At 40.2% G+C, this 13964-nt stretch overlaps 1 protein-coding gene across 3 annotated transcripts in view; it reads right to left on the bottom strand.

Annotated features, from left to right (window-relative positions):
• The window catches only part of Nckap5 (NCK associated protein 5), a 912731-nt gene that overhangs the window by 793371 nt on the left and 105396 nt on the right, over window positions 1-13964 (bottom strand). For all 3 annotated transcript variants that reach the window (XM_085688321.2, XM_087906588.1, XM_048443779.3), the window contains exon 2: window positions 15-143. In XM_085688321.2, the coding sequence (XP_085544447.2) occupies window positions 15-83 (69 nt within the window). In that variant the 5' untranslated portion in view covers window positions 84-143. The remainder of the gene's footprint in view (window positions 1-14; window positions 144-13964) is intronic.

The following is a 13964-nucleotide window of genomic DNA, read 5'->3' as shown; positions in this document are numbered from 1 at the left end:
ATATTAGCACTTACCACAAGACTGCTGTCCAGAGAGAGTCTTTTACCAAAGTCCCTTTTATACAGCTGTCTCTTCCCCTCCATGGGTGAGTGATGGATTTTCCTTTGCAATTTATCAGAATCCCCCGTCTGTCTCCACGGCCACTGCAAAAAGTGAACATGGGTTTTGTGATCAAGTACAGTGTTTAAACTTTTCATTTTGCAATGTTCCTACCAGAAACTAGGGCCAAAAAAGTACCCAGACCCAAACAGTAAGTCTAACACTTGCGAGGCCTCTCGGCTCACAAGACTTTCTCTCAGGGGCACACACTTGAGCCATCTTTGTGGAGGTGTGTGTATTTTTTATAGCTTGTGCTTACAGGGCTGGGGGACGGGCTGGCGCGTTATATCAGCAGACTGTGGCCAAAAGCAAATGGTCTGCATCACGCCACACTTGCTCCATACCTGTTCTCTTTCCATCTGCCAGAACAAGTCTCTTTCTGCGCAGACAGGTGCTGGCTGTCTGCAAAGCCCATGAGCTCAATCCCAGAAAACCACACTCCAGAATCAACAACTGCTGAGCCTTAGATCCAGCAAGGAGAACCCCAAACTTGTATATTATTGTCAACATTTAATTGTCAAAATGTCATGTAAGCTCAGAGCTAGAGAGATGATTAGACCTCCGACTTGTCTTGTGGTTTTGCGTTGGAAAATCAGTTCCCAACACCCATATCTGGCAGCTCACAACCACATGGAACTTCGACTCCATGGGATCCGATGTGCTCCTCTGGCCTCCCTGGGGAACTGCACTCACAAGCAAAGACTCCCACGGAGATATATCGTTTTGAAATTAGAATAAATCTCTTGAAATGTCATTTCAACTTTTTGAGCATTGGAAGATAGATCCATTGGTTTTGAGGAAGCCAGATCAGTAAACTCTGGATGATGTCAACATGGACAGCACCTATTTATAGAACACTACATTTAGCATACGGCTCATCAAGGATTACATCGATGCTGCTTCTCAAATGAGCAAGAATTTTTGTTTAATAAGAGTCCACCACATGTATTAGGTTCCAAGTTTCATCAATTGTAAAGGACCAAAAAAAAAAAAAAATGAGAATGTGCCTTGGTGACTTCACCCATGAGTATCCAGGCAGCACAAGGTCCAGTCCGTGTGTTAACTTTTAAAAAGGAAATGAGAGGTTTTGAGAGAATGAAGGATGGACCTAGGAAAGATAAGGACAGGGATGGGAGGTAAATATAATCAAAATGTATTGTAAACACATGTGAAACTCAAAAATAACTAATAAAATGTGTATATTTTTAAAAAAGAAATGGATTTGACTCTATTTCCTTACCCCTTGGCCACATGGCCATGAGCAAGTCATCAACCTCTCTGCATGTCTGTTTTTTTCTCAACTGTTAACTCTATCACTGGAACAATGAGGGAACTGTTGAATAGTGATTATAACTTACAGCGAATTATAAATATCAACAGGTAATCTTAACAACTACTGAATAAAATTCACTATGCCTTTGATGGTTCAAAGAACCATTGAAAATATAGAAATCACATATTATCCTACAAAACAAGATAGCCAAGTAGGCCAGATAGAGAATGTTGTGACAAAAAGCTATACAAATTAGTTTTTTTGTTTGTTTATTCTTTGACAGTTTCACACTCACACATAATAAATTGTGGTTATTTTCTCCCCTCTTCCCTTGTCTCATCCCCCTCCCTCTCACACTGAGTCTCTCTTTCCCAACACATCCCCTTCCTACTCTGTTGTCCATTTGTGTGTATGTGTGTGCATGTGTATGCATCTTACTGAGTTGCTTTTATGATTTAGTTTAGTTATCTACTAAAGCATGGCAACTTACCAGTGACTATACCACTGAAGAAAACATCGCCTCCTAAGCCAGCAATAAATAACTGCCTATAGCTAGCTCTTCAGGATGGGAGCTCTTCCCATCCTTGGTAAAACACTGAAGGTACAGGCATAAAACTGAAATGATTATGTGTCCCCACTCTCAATTGTTAGAAGTCTAGCCTGTATCTGTACTTGACCTTATAGTCACATGCAACCTCTTGTTTCTGGTTTCTCCCATCACAAAGATTAACCTAGATGGATTCTACAGAGTCTACCCAAAGCTCATCCACTCTGTTAAGTGAATGGACTCAGTTCTGGATTCTTCCTCCATCGTCCCTATGCAGGTAGTCCTGAATGCTTTAAGAGTAGAGAAATAAAGCGGTATACAAGTGAGCATGTGTGCATTCATCTCTCCTCTTTACTAAGGATGTCATATAACCAGTTATCTCAAACCACAGCCATGGTGACTTCCCCGAAGTGATGGACTATACACTGGAAGGGTGAGCTAAAACAAACTCTATCTAGCACAAGTTGCTTATTGTCAAGTTATTTTTCTCCCCAGCAATACCATTGAAAGTAAAACAGCCTACATCTTGCCAACAGGTCTTTAGAGCCCCCCCAACCCTAAGTGAATTCTGATAAGTCTGCTTTTATCTTAACTCTCACACCATCCTGCATGATCCCCCTGCTCCCAGTTCAGGCACTGGACCCGTCTTACTTTCATCAGAAGATCTTCACAACAAATACATTAGGTGAGGATTCCCTTTCTCTACCAATTTTCATAGAACAATGATGTAGGAGGGTCTTCTGTCTATGTGTTACTTTCATTGGTTAAATAAAGAAGCTGCCTTGGCCTTTTGATAGGCCAGCCCTTAGGTGGGTTTGAGTAGACAGAACAGAATGCTGGGAGAAAGAAAGCAGAGTCAGGCAGACACCATGAAGCTCCAGCCTGAGATGGTCATAGGTTAGAATCTTCCTGGTAAGCCACAACCCTGTAGTGATACACAGATTACTAGATATGGGTTAATCAAGATATGAGAGTTAGTCAGTAAGAGGCTGGAGATAATGGGACGGGCAGTGTTTAAATGAATAGTTTCCATGTAATTATTTTGAGTAAAGCTGGTTGGGAGCCAGGTGGTGGGAACGCAGCATGCTGCTCCTATCACTACAGAACATTCACCACCCTTCATACCCAAGATAGTCTCTTACACGTAATAAATTCTAAAGGTATGTGTGTATTTTCAAACGAAGATGTTAGATACTAGTTCTATCGCCATAGGGGAAAGTGTTTGTCAACTGATGCTGTTTGGGAACCTGTCCTTCAGACTTCTCCCTTGCCATGTGGCAGCCCATTTTTCCCTCCTTGACTTTAGTCATGGTGGCTAAGACTGGCCTGGATAAGAGTAGCTGTGACACAGGGAGACTGCTGGGGATGCCCACCTCCCCCTCTATCAAATAGATACTTTCCTCATCTGTAATCCTCCCCAACACAATAGGCCATTAGTTCACAGACAGCATGTATATTCTGAGTGCTTACTACATAGAATATCCAAGCCCCAGATGTTGAAAGCATATATGTATAAGAAGGACTCACCATGGAGACATGGCTCTTCTGGTAAAGTGGTGGACATGCAAGCATGAAGACCGGAGTTGGATTCCCCAGAGCCCACATTAAAACTAAGAGCAATACTGTGCCTGGAATTCTAGTGCTAGGGATGCAGAGATGGAGGGATGTCTGGGGCTCACTGGCCATCCAGTCATTTCTATATCTGTGAATTCAGATTCATTGAGAGGCTCTGTCTCCAACAATAAAATGGGAAGTGATAGAGGAAGACACTGGGCATTGTAGCTCTGGCCTCTCTCTCTTTCTCTCTCTCTCTCTCTCTCTCTCTCTCTCTCTCACTTTCTACACACACACACACATACACACACACACACAGAGAGAGACACTTACACGTATGACTAGAAAGAATAAGTCCTTGCTTCCATGGAACCTTCTAGTAAGAATATATCAATAATGAGTAAGCAAACAAAGAAATAATCCCAAGGAGTGATAGGCAATGGCATTAGGAGATATCTTTAGTAGGTGTTGCAACCTTGAATCACACCTACCAACAGAACCTTTTTATATAGAACGGCTAGAGTATAAATGCAGCTTTGCAAGACAATGCAGAACATCCTTCCATGCAGAGAGACCATGAGAAGAGGCTAGAAAAGAGCTGTGTGCCTGGAGGAAGATTCCTTTCTTGAAGATAAAGTTAGCTAGCAAAAGAGTGCCCACAAAAAGTGCCAAGTCATAGTCACCAACTACAAACTCTCATCCTAAATACAAAGGGTACACAGGCTTTAATCTCCACTTCTTACTAGCTTACTACATAAATACCCAACCCCTATGTTGAAAGTCATGTGGAAGAAGGACTAGCCATGAGGTAAGCCACTTCTTACTAGCTAATAACATTCAACAAATTCTTTAATATATTTAATTCTCAGTGGTTGAGCTATAAACCACCACTAATAAGGAAAACTCCATTAATAAGACAATTAACTTGAGTATTTTTTTCCAGTGATTGACAAACAGTAGGTGGTCGGGACTAAATATTAGAATATTGATCAACCCTCTAGAATACATAGTAAAATCAGTAAAGACACTAGGTGATGATTTTATGTTTCACTACAGCTCAAGAAGAATGTCCCCAGGGAGAATGAGAATCTTTGTAAAATTCCTAGGATAGACGAGTTCGCCTGCCTGCTTGGTTTGCTTAATTCTTTCACATACTTCAAGCTGTCAATCATGTAATATAAGAGTAGAAATGACATCCAAATTACTTGGAAACAATATTCTATAAGCACTGAATAATGTTACCATTCCAGGACAATAAGGATCAACCCACAATGAGCAATACGGTGACAACAGAAGTCCTGGCCGCTTACCTGCCCAGTGGAATCACCATCCCCACACCAGGAATGGTAACATTTGCTAGCAGGGGCTGGGGAAACATCTCAGTAAGGAAAGTGACTGCCATGCAGGCATCAGAATCCTAGTCTGGATCAGAAACCATGTAAAGGACATGAGTGGCAGACACTCCTATGATCCCGAGCTGGGGAAACAGAGACAAGAGCATTTCTGCAGCTCACTGGCCAGTCGGCCTAGTGAAATGGATAAGCAATAAGTTCAGTGAGAGATTCTGTCTTAAAACATAAGTGAGGAATGACAGAAGAATTCTGCTGGCATTAACCTCTGGCCTCGACATATGTGCATATACACACAAACATACAGCAAACACATACACACATACATGTTTTCTAAACACAAGAAAATGATCATGGGTAAGTTCAGAGTAAAATCATCCCAACAGGTCAAAGCCAGACCACTTTTTTAAGATTAAAAAAATAACAGAAATAATAGCCAGGTATGGTGGTGTGCATCTATAATGAAAGCACATGGAAAATAAGAGTCAAAAGATAGGTAGGAAAGAAGTGAGGTAGAAGAAAGAAAGAGAGACAGGAAGGGAAAGAAGAAAGAGAGAGGGGGAAGGGAGAGAAAGAGGTATGGAAGGGAGGAGAAAGGAAGAAAGGAAAATGAAGAGGTGAGGGAAGGAAGGAAACAAGAATATGTTCAAATTTCTAGGATACCTGAAGTCTAAGAAGAGATTTTTATATTGACTGGTCAAAGGCAATGTAAAATTAATAGTGGATTAATTAAGAAATGATTTTTGCTAGGAGGATTAGCTCTGGGTGGAGCTAACTCAGACAACGTGCCTTTATTGACACTCTGGTATGGCCAGTGGCTGTCTAGACTGTACACACCGGACAGCAGCACCATGGGTGTCTCCCAGCTCCCTCTTCCTCAAGCATTCTTTTAAAGACTCCCCATGCGCCAGGCAGTGGTGGCGCATGCCTTTAATCCCAGCACTCCGATGACAGAGGCAGGTAAATCCCTGTGAGTTCGAGGCCAGCTTAGTCTACAAGAGCTAGTTCCAGGACAGCTAGGACTGTTACACAGGAAAACCCTGTCTAAAACAAAAAGGGGGGAGGGGCTCCCCACGCTCCCTCCTCTGCCTCTCCTTCCTCTCCTTCATGTATTGCCTGAAGAAATGTTTTAAACTCCTTATACAAAACAGCTCTGCACTGCATGAAAATCAGAATAGAAATAAAAGAGTTATATAAGGAAATCTTAAAATAAATAAACAACCAATAGCAAGAATAAAAATAAATAAAGACAACATGCATATAAGCCCAGTGGAATGGAAGAATACTGAGATGTGACTAGGGGAAAAATTTTCTGCAGTGTGTCAGCTGCTAATGTTAATGAGTTAGTTAAATTAGAAAAATCCCAACTGCCCAAAGCAAAAAGCATTCAACCACATAGGATGTCGGGGAGCAGTATGGATCATGCTATCAAACGCATTCTGTTCAGCTGATTTTTGTTGTTGGTGTTGCGTTTTGTTGTTGCTTTGAGCTGGCTGTGGAGAGCAACACTTAAAAAGCCATCCAATTTCAAGAGAATATTTTCCATCTGGGGCCAGTTGGGGAAAGCACAGGCTAAATGCTGCAAAGCCAGTGGAGACGCAACACAACTCATTAGGGAGGCAGTTTATGAGGAGGAATGCTTTCTGAAAATCCAGCCAAGATTTGACGGCAATGTCCCCGCACACTGCAACAGCCATTATTTTTCATTAAATGTCTTTGAACACAAGCGAAAACGCAAAACGACCAAGGAAATGGACAGAGTCAAATAAATTGGAAGTCGATCCATTTTTGCAGAGGTTTTAGCTGGTAGTTAAAATCTTGCCAATTACCCAGAGTGTCTCTTCACACTCGAAGAGGTTATTTATTCTATTTTATTTTAGAATAAGCTCCCTCCACATGCTCCTCAACCCCACATAACCCTGAAGTGAGTAAAAGCCAAGGAAATCAAGAGTAAGCATTAAACCTTCAAAACCAATTAACATACACAAAATAATACGATTTTAATAAACCATACAATGTAAACTGTGATGTTAAAGATGTTATATGTAATAAATCGCCAAAATTCGAGAGAAAAAAATTACAGTTGTTTTGTTTCTCTTCCTATATTCAGCATTTAGTTAAATTGCAAGCATTGTGTGCTTGCTGAAAAAGGGAGGTGGGCAAAAATCTCTTTTCAAGAACACAAAATACTTACTGATGATCCACTTAGATGCCACCAAGAAAGTTAAGCTTGGGCTGATGAGATGGCTCAACAGGTCAATGCACTTGCAGTCAGAGCCAAATGACCAATTTCTGGTCCTCAGAACCCCACAGAGGTGAAAAAAGAACCAATAGTCTCCAAATGTTGTCCTCTGACCGCCATACACCTACTGATGCACACATACAAAGCATGCAAACAGGCGTCATACTCCCCACATACACACAAATAAAATTTATATTTCATGAAAAACTCAGATTTTTACAGATGTGCCTTCTTATGAAAATACATATAAAATATGTATATATATACATATGTGCATATTCTCTACATGCATACATATATCCACAATTCTACCTCCTTCCCTGCTTACAAATAATAAAAATTAAAACTTTTAATTAGTACAGCTTTGCATAAATTATAGTTTTACTTTTCTTTCTTTTTAAAAAAATCTATCATCATATAGAATGTTACTGATTCAGAGTCAAAGATCTCAATACTTGAATTTTTTTTTTTGAGATAGGGTTTCTCTGTAGCTTTGATGCTTGTCCTGGAACTAGCTCTTGTAGACCAGACTGGCCTCGAACTCACAGAGATCTGCCTGCCTCTGCCTCCTGAGTTCTGGGATTAAAGGTGTGGGTCACCACCTCCCGGTTCAATCCTTTACATTCTTTGTTCTAAACTAGGACATTTTTATTACATCCTCATCATATGTTAATGGCACCATCAGAATATAACTTTTGAGCACTGTGTAAACAAAGGATTTTATCTTTAAGTACCTTTACTGTGCCCAGGTAGCACGTATGTATAACTGACTGCGTGTGAAGCACAGAGGGTTGATTGCAGGGGTCTGTTTCCTGGCAACTTTCTGTTCAAACTTTTAGAAATAAGTTAGCAATGCTTTGGGCCCTCCCTGTTCAATATTTATGTCTCATTTACTTTCCTTATCATAGTGCTTTGCCTAGAAGGGAGCTGTCTGTGGGAACATCCCTTTTCTTATTTCAGTAGAGTTCGTTGTGATATTTACACCATTAAGATTAAGATTCTTTTTTTCTTTTCTCACCATCCCCCCCTTTTTTTTGAACCTATCAATCACCAGATCCAATAAATAATTAAATGTGCTTGGATTTCTAGTATGCTTTACACTTGATGTGATTTGTTTTGCATGCATGTTCAGGGGCACATGTGTGGGTGGATGCATGTGCAAACCAGAAGCCAAGCTGACTTACTCCTTAGGACCCATTCTCCTTGTTCATGTTTCCAGCTAAGATATGTCTTCTGCCATGGCGTATGGTTTCACATGAAAATGATTTCCAAGGTCAGCGTACACTCTAAAAGGATGGGGAGAGGGGGCTATTATCGCCAGTGATGTGGCTACTGGTGGATTCCTCATGCTCCAGTGGATGGTTTCTCATCCATGCCCATGGCGGGTCCTGGCTAAACAAAGTGGCTCACGAAGCAAAAAGCAAAGCAAAATAAAGACTTGAAAGTGGGATAGGGACTTGGTAGGAGGATGGACAGATGCTGGAAGAGAAAGGAGAAAAAGAGAAGGCAGAGGGAGTCATGTGACCATACGTGCACGAGTTGGCAGAGAAGAAATTAATAAAAAGTATATAGTATCATAAATTAATTTAAAACTATGACACTGTTTTAAAAAGACTTTATTTTTATTTATGAGTGTGTGTGTGTGTGTGTGTGTGTGTGTGTGTGTGTGTGTGTACAGGTACCCAACAGAGAAAGGCATCAAGTCCCCTGGAGCTAGAATTACAGGTGGTTGTGGGCCATCTCACGTGGGTGCTAGGAACTGAACTCAAGTCCTCTGCAAGAATAGTGCTCTGAAATGTTATCTCTCCAGATCCAGTGACGGTCTTTTTTATCTTTATAAGTATCAGATATAATGGGCACTCTGTACTTTTGTCTTATGGGCTAGGTGGTCAGTGCTTCCCATAGCTTCATAACAGGTGAATGACGTCAGCTCTGGCCTATGACGTAGTATTATAGCATGGGTGTTCAAGATCTTTAATACTCTAGTGAAGTCACCACGTGCTGGCCTGTCTCCAACCTAGAACACTGTGCTGTGCATGACAGCAGATGTCTGGCAGGGTTGGCAGGTACAATACATATGACTGTGGCTTCCGGGAGCAAAGGGTAAGCGCAGCCAGCATCCGGGAATGTGCAAACAGCCCACACAGTCAGCCTCCACGTACCCAAGCCTGATCATCATCATTCTAGGACAGAGACTCATTTTTCCAAAGCCTTCCATTTTTTTAAAAAATTTTAAACAAAAAGCACAATCTAAATACTGATGTAAAATTCATATTTTCTTAAGTTTCATGGGCTAGAGAAATGGCCTAGAAGGTAACATGCTTCCACAGAAACATGAAAACCTGAGTTTGAATCCCGGAATCTGTGTACAGCCAGGTGCACTGGTGTGTGACCACAATCCTTGTGCCCTTACAGCAAGGTGGGAAGACGGACAAAAGAAGAGGTAGCTTACCATTCTCCTACTCTGGTGTACACCGTGGCAAAAAACAGTATACCTAGCATCAAGCAAGATGTGTGGCAAGGGTTAAAACTCAAGACTGTCCTCTGACCTCCACATGTGCACCATGCCTACACACACACACACACACACACACACACACACACACACACACGCACCCACACACTATTTAAAAAATTAAGTTTCACAAGCCAAATGAATTCCCCTCAGAGAAGTGCATAGCCCGAGGCCTACTCATTCCCAATCTTTAATTACATGGCTCTGAAAATTTGGTAATTATTTTTGCAAAGTTTGAATTAATGGAAAACTCCATGTAGAGAAGATTGAAATATTAAATCCTAACACAGAGAACTAAGTACAGCAACAGGGTTTGGAAGGAAAATTGAATTGCCCATCACCTGTCTGTGCAAATGGCAAAAATATTTCAAACTTTTTTCAAAGATAATTTATTCTCTTTTTATGTGAACCCACAATGTGGAAGCAATTATTCTAACTTAGAAAAAATATGCTCTGTAAGAATTAAGGACTTACCCCTTAGTTTAAAACTAAAATATTACCAGGGTTACTTAGTATGTTTTAGATACTGATGCTTGCTGCTACAGCACAGAAACTAAACAGACTCCCACTCCGGAAGTATGCATCTTGTTTGACATCTGTTGGGATGCCTGGCCTGTGTTTATTGTTTGGGGTTATCTATACTTTCTTCCTTGCTGGTTTTGGCATTTTGATCTCATCTACACAAAAATTAACTCGACCCACATACGGCTGCTTTGATGGATCACACTAATTAAGTTATGAGTTATTACCACGTCTACACCATAATTTTGCTATATAAATGGATTCAGTGGGATTTACCAACTATTGATTAAAGAATTCCAGTGTAAGGTGGGTTTTTCTGGGTTTTTCAACTAATTGCTTTCATATCATCTGACAAATTAATTTCTCCAGTCTCCAGTCCCTTCATCTCCCTGATAAAGACAAATCAAGTGAATGCTTGCTAAGTTTCCTTTTGGATCTAAAATATTTTAATCTATGAGACAATTTAAGTAGAATTTAATGCATTGAAATCCATTGTCATCTCTCAATTTACAGCTTTATTGAGGTGTAAGTCAAATACCATATCGACCCATAAATATGGTGTTTTGTGTGACCATCATCAAAATCCAATTTTAACACATTTTCAACACTCCAAAGGAGAAGCCTGCTGAAATAGGCAGCTGTTACCCACCCTGCCAACCTAGCCACTCATAGGCAGCCGCTATTCTCCATTCTGTATCCACGAATTCATTTTATTTCACACATTTAATAAATGGCTTTGAGACAGACCTTTTTCTCCTAGTATAATTATTTTTAAAAGTCACCAATGATGTGAAACAGATTGATACTCCACTATTTACAACAGAATAATTTTCCATCATGCAGATATATCACCTTTGTTTATTTATTGGTTATTGAGCACTTAAGTTGATTCCACGTTTTTCTATGAATAACCAAGGACTGTTTTATGAAAACACGTTTGCGTTTTTCTTGGTGTAGATACCTAGGAGAATTACTGGATCAAATGGAAAAATCTATTATTAGTATTTTCAATAACTGTATCTACGAATTCCAACCCCTCTCCATCTTTGCCAGCATTTACCATTGTCCCTATTTATTTCAACCATAGACATTCTGCTGGATATTGATAGCCTCATTATAACTTTCACTTCAATTTCCCGAAGGCTGATGACAATACTGGGTCTCTTTTTCTATTCAGATTAGCTACTTATTTATCTTCTTTGGGGGGATACATACGCAGACTTTTGCCCCATATTTTCAGCTCAGTGATTTGCCTTTTTATTTTCTTATTTATTTATGTGTCTGTATGTGATTATGTGCAAGTGAACGCAGGTGTCTAGAGTCCAGAAAAGGTGTCAGATCCCCTAAGGCTGGAGTTACAAGGTGGTTATAAGCGCCTGATTTGGGTGCCAGGAACCGAATTCAGGACAGATCCGCAAGTGCTTCCGCCACAAAGCCTTCTCTCCATCCTGTCTTTCTACCGTTAAAGAGTGTGCAAGGTTTTTGTGTATCCTGATCAGAAGTCCCCTATCTTATAACTACGTGCAAGTATCTTCTCCCATTCTGTAGGTTATCTTTTCAAAAGATGATTTTTTAAAAAATGCGTGTCTGTGTGTAACTACGGGTGCCCGCAGAGACCAAAAGATGGCCGCAGACGCACTAAAGCTAGAGCCACAAGGGCTTGGGAGCCACACGGAGTGGGAGCTGGGAACCAAACTCTGGGCTCCTGCAGAAACAGCAAGTGTTTCTCTTGACGTCAGATCTAAGAAAACACTTTAATCCTAGCAAGCAAAAAGTTTATCATATGGTAAATTTTGTTATAGTCTTAGCTCTTACATTTCTTTCTACGATTCCTTTGGGGTTAATGTTTGTGTCGTGTGGTAGGAATTAGTCTTCTCTTTTACACATGAGTACTGAGAACTGCCTGACCACTACTTAGGAAAAGACTTATCTTCCCCTCACAGAAATGTCTTGGCACCTGGGTAAAAAAAAATCCACTAGCCATGAACAAGGGGGTTTGTCTACACATTCTGAATTCACACTTCTTTAATGCACATTACTGTCTTGATTACTATAGGGCCATAGTTCAATTTGAAATCAGGATTGTGAACTTTCAACTTCATTTTTTTTCAGATGTTTTTGTCTGTCTTACCTACTTCGTGTTCCTGTATGAATTTCAGCATTATTTTGTAAATTTCTGGGAGAAAACTGGCCAGGATATAGAGGGGACCTGGGCTAATACTGCGTCACTGCAGGAGATACAGCCACCTTTGTGGTCTGAACCTTCCAGTTCATGAAATCAGAGGATTTTATTTGTTGGTTATTCTTAATTTCTTTCGACCATGCTCAATAAGGTTTTGTGTCCCCACCACTTTGGTGTGAAAATCTTGCATTGTATTTGTTTCTGGGTACTTTCTTTGGTTGTTGCTTTATTTACCAAAAAAAAAAAAAAAATCACAATTCAGGTTGTTTTCCCTTAGAGTTCTGTTAAGTTTTGAAATGAAGACCTAGTCCATACATTCTTCCTTCTTTTTAAGAATGTTTTCCCATTTAACTATGTTGAATTTTGTTTTCAATAATGTAATTAATATTATAATTCTAAGTGACATGGGGTCCAACGTTACTTTATTATATTTGGTGTTTTGGTGTGGTATCTGTGTGTGTGTGTGTGTGTGTGTATGCATGTGTGTGCACATGTGTGGATGTATGAGATGAGTATATGTGATGTATTCTCATACTGGTAGGTCCATACATGCTTGCTCAGAAGCCAGAGAAGATTTTTGAATGGTTTGCTCCATCACAACTCCTCCCTTTTTCCCTCTGAGACTGAACTGGGTCTCTCACTACACCTGGAGCTAAGATGGCTGCCCTAGCAATCCTCCTGTCTTCCAGGCCCCTACGGAACTGGGATTAGTTACATGGCTACCCCGGTTTTTAGGTCAATCCTGAGGATTTGAACTCAGACCTTCATGCCCATGCAGCAAGCTACTTTACTCAATGAGCCATCTCTCCAGGCCTCAGTTTTATTTTTAAAATGTATTTTTATTAAACCACAAAGAAATTCCTAAGAATCATATATGATATATTTGAATTAAAATGAAGAGTGATGCTTAGCTTACCCAAGTAATGTGGAAGTAAACTGCAACACGTTACCACCATCTTTCACTTGCACTCACTGAGCCACGTACTGAATGCACAATCTAATACTGTAGCGACCCACATTTAACTCATCACCCAGTAACTGCATTTAACTCCCATAACATCATAAAACCCACTTGCTAAGAAATTGGAGCATAAAGAAATGCCCTCATCATCTCAAACTTGTCGCTGTGACTAAATATTTTCATTAATCCCATTAAAGGTATTTCCCTTCCTTACAATGAGGATGCCACACCATTCCACTATGAAGCTGAATTTCACTTCAACTTTGGAGGATCCAAGCCAGCTGCTCCGCTGACTTTTAGACTGTGCTAATTATGCTAATGCTGCTGAATACAGAAAATGGATTCATTGGTCTTGGAAAAAAAGTACTAATATTAATTCTGACTCAATGATGTTATCAACTGTGTCTTTTCCTCAGAAAAAGAACCTGAATTCAAACTAAAAGTGTCATGTTTTATCATTAGATCTTAAAGCTTTGAGAATCAAAGGAAGTCAAGAGTTAACACCCTGGGAAAATAAATATTTGGTATAGCATGTGTTTATACATGGTGGGAAGGATTGATAGAGAGTGAAACTCTGCGACCTCAACATTAGAACCTCCCCTTAGAACCAGTGGCATGTCTTAGCAGTTAAAGATGTGTTTTTATTCCAAGCTGATGAACATGCATCCCCAGGACCCACACAGAAGGTGAGAACCAACTCCCACATGTGTGTCACAGCAG

This window comes from Myodes glareolus, chromosome 5, assembly GCF_982192425.1.
Source record: "Myodes glareolus chromosome 5, mMyoGla1.1, whole genome shotgun sequence".
Taxonomy (NCBI): domain Eukaryota; kingdom Metazoa; phylum Chordata; class Mammalia; order Rodentia; family Cricetidae; genus Myodes; species Myodes glareolus.
The sequence above is the reverse complement of the archived record's forward strand: the minus strand, read 5'-3'. Positions and strand labels throughout refer to the sequence as shown.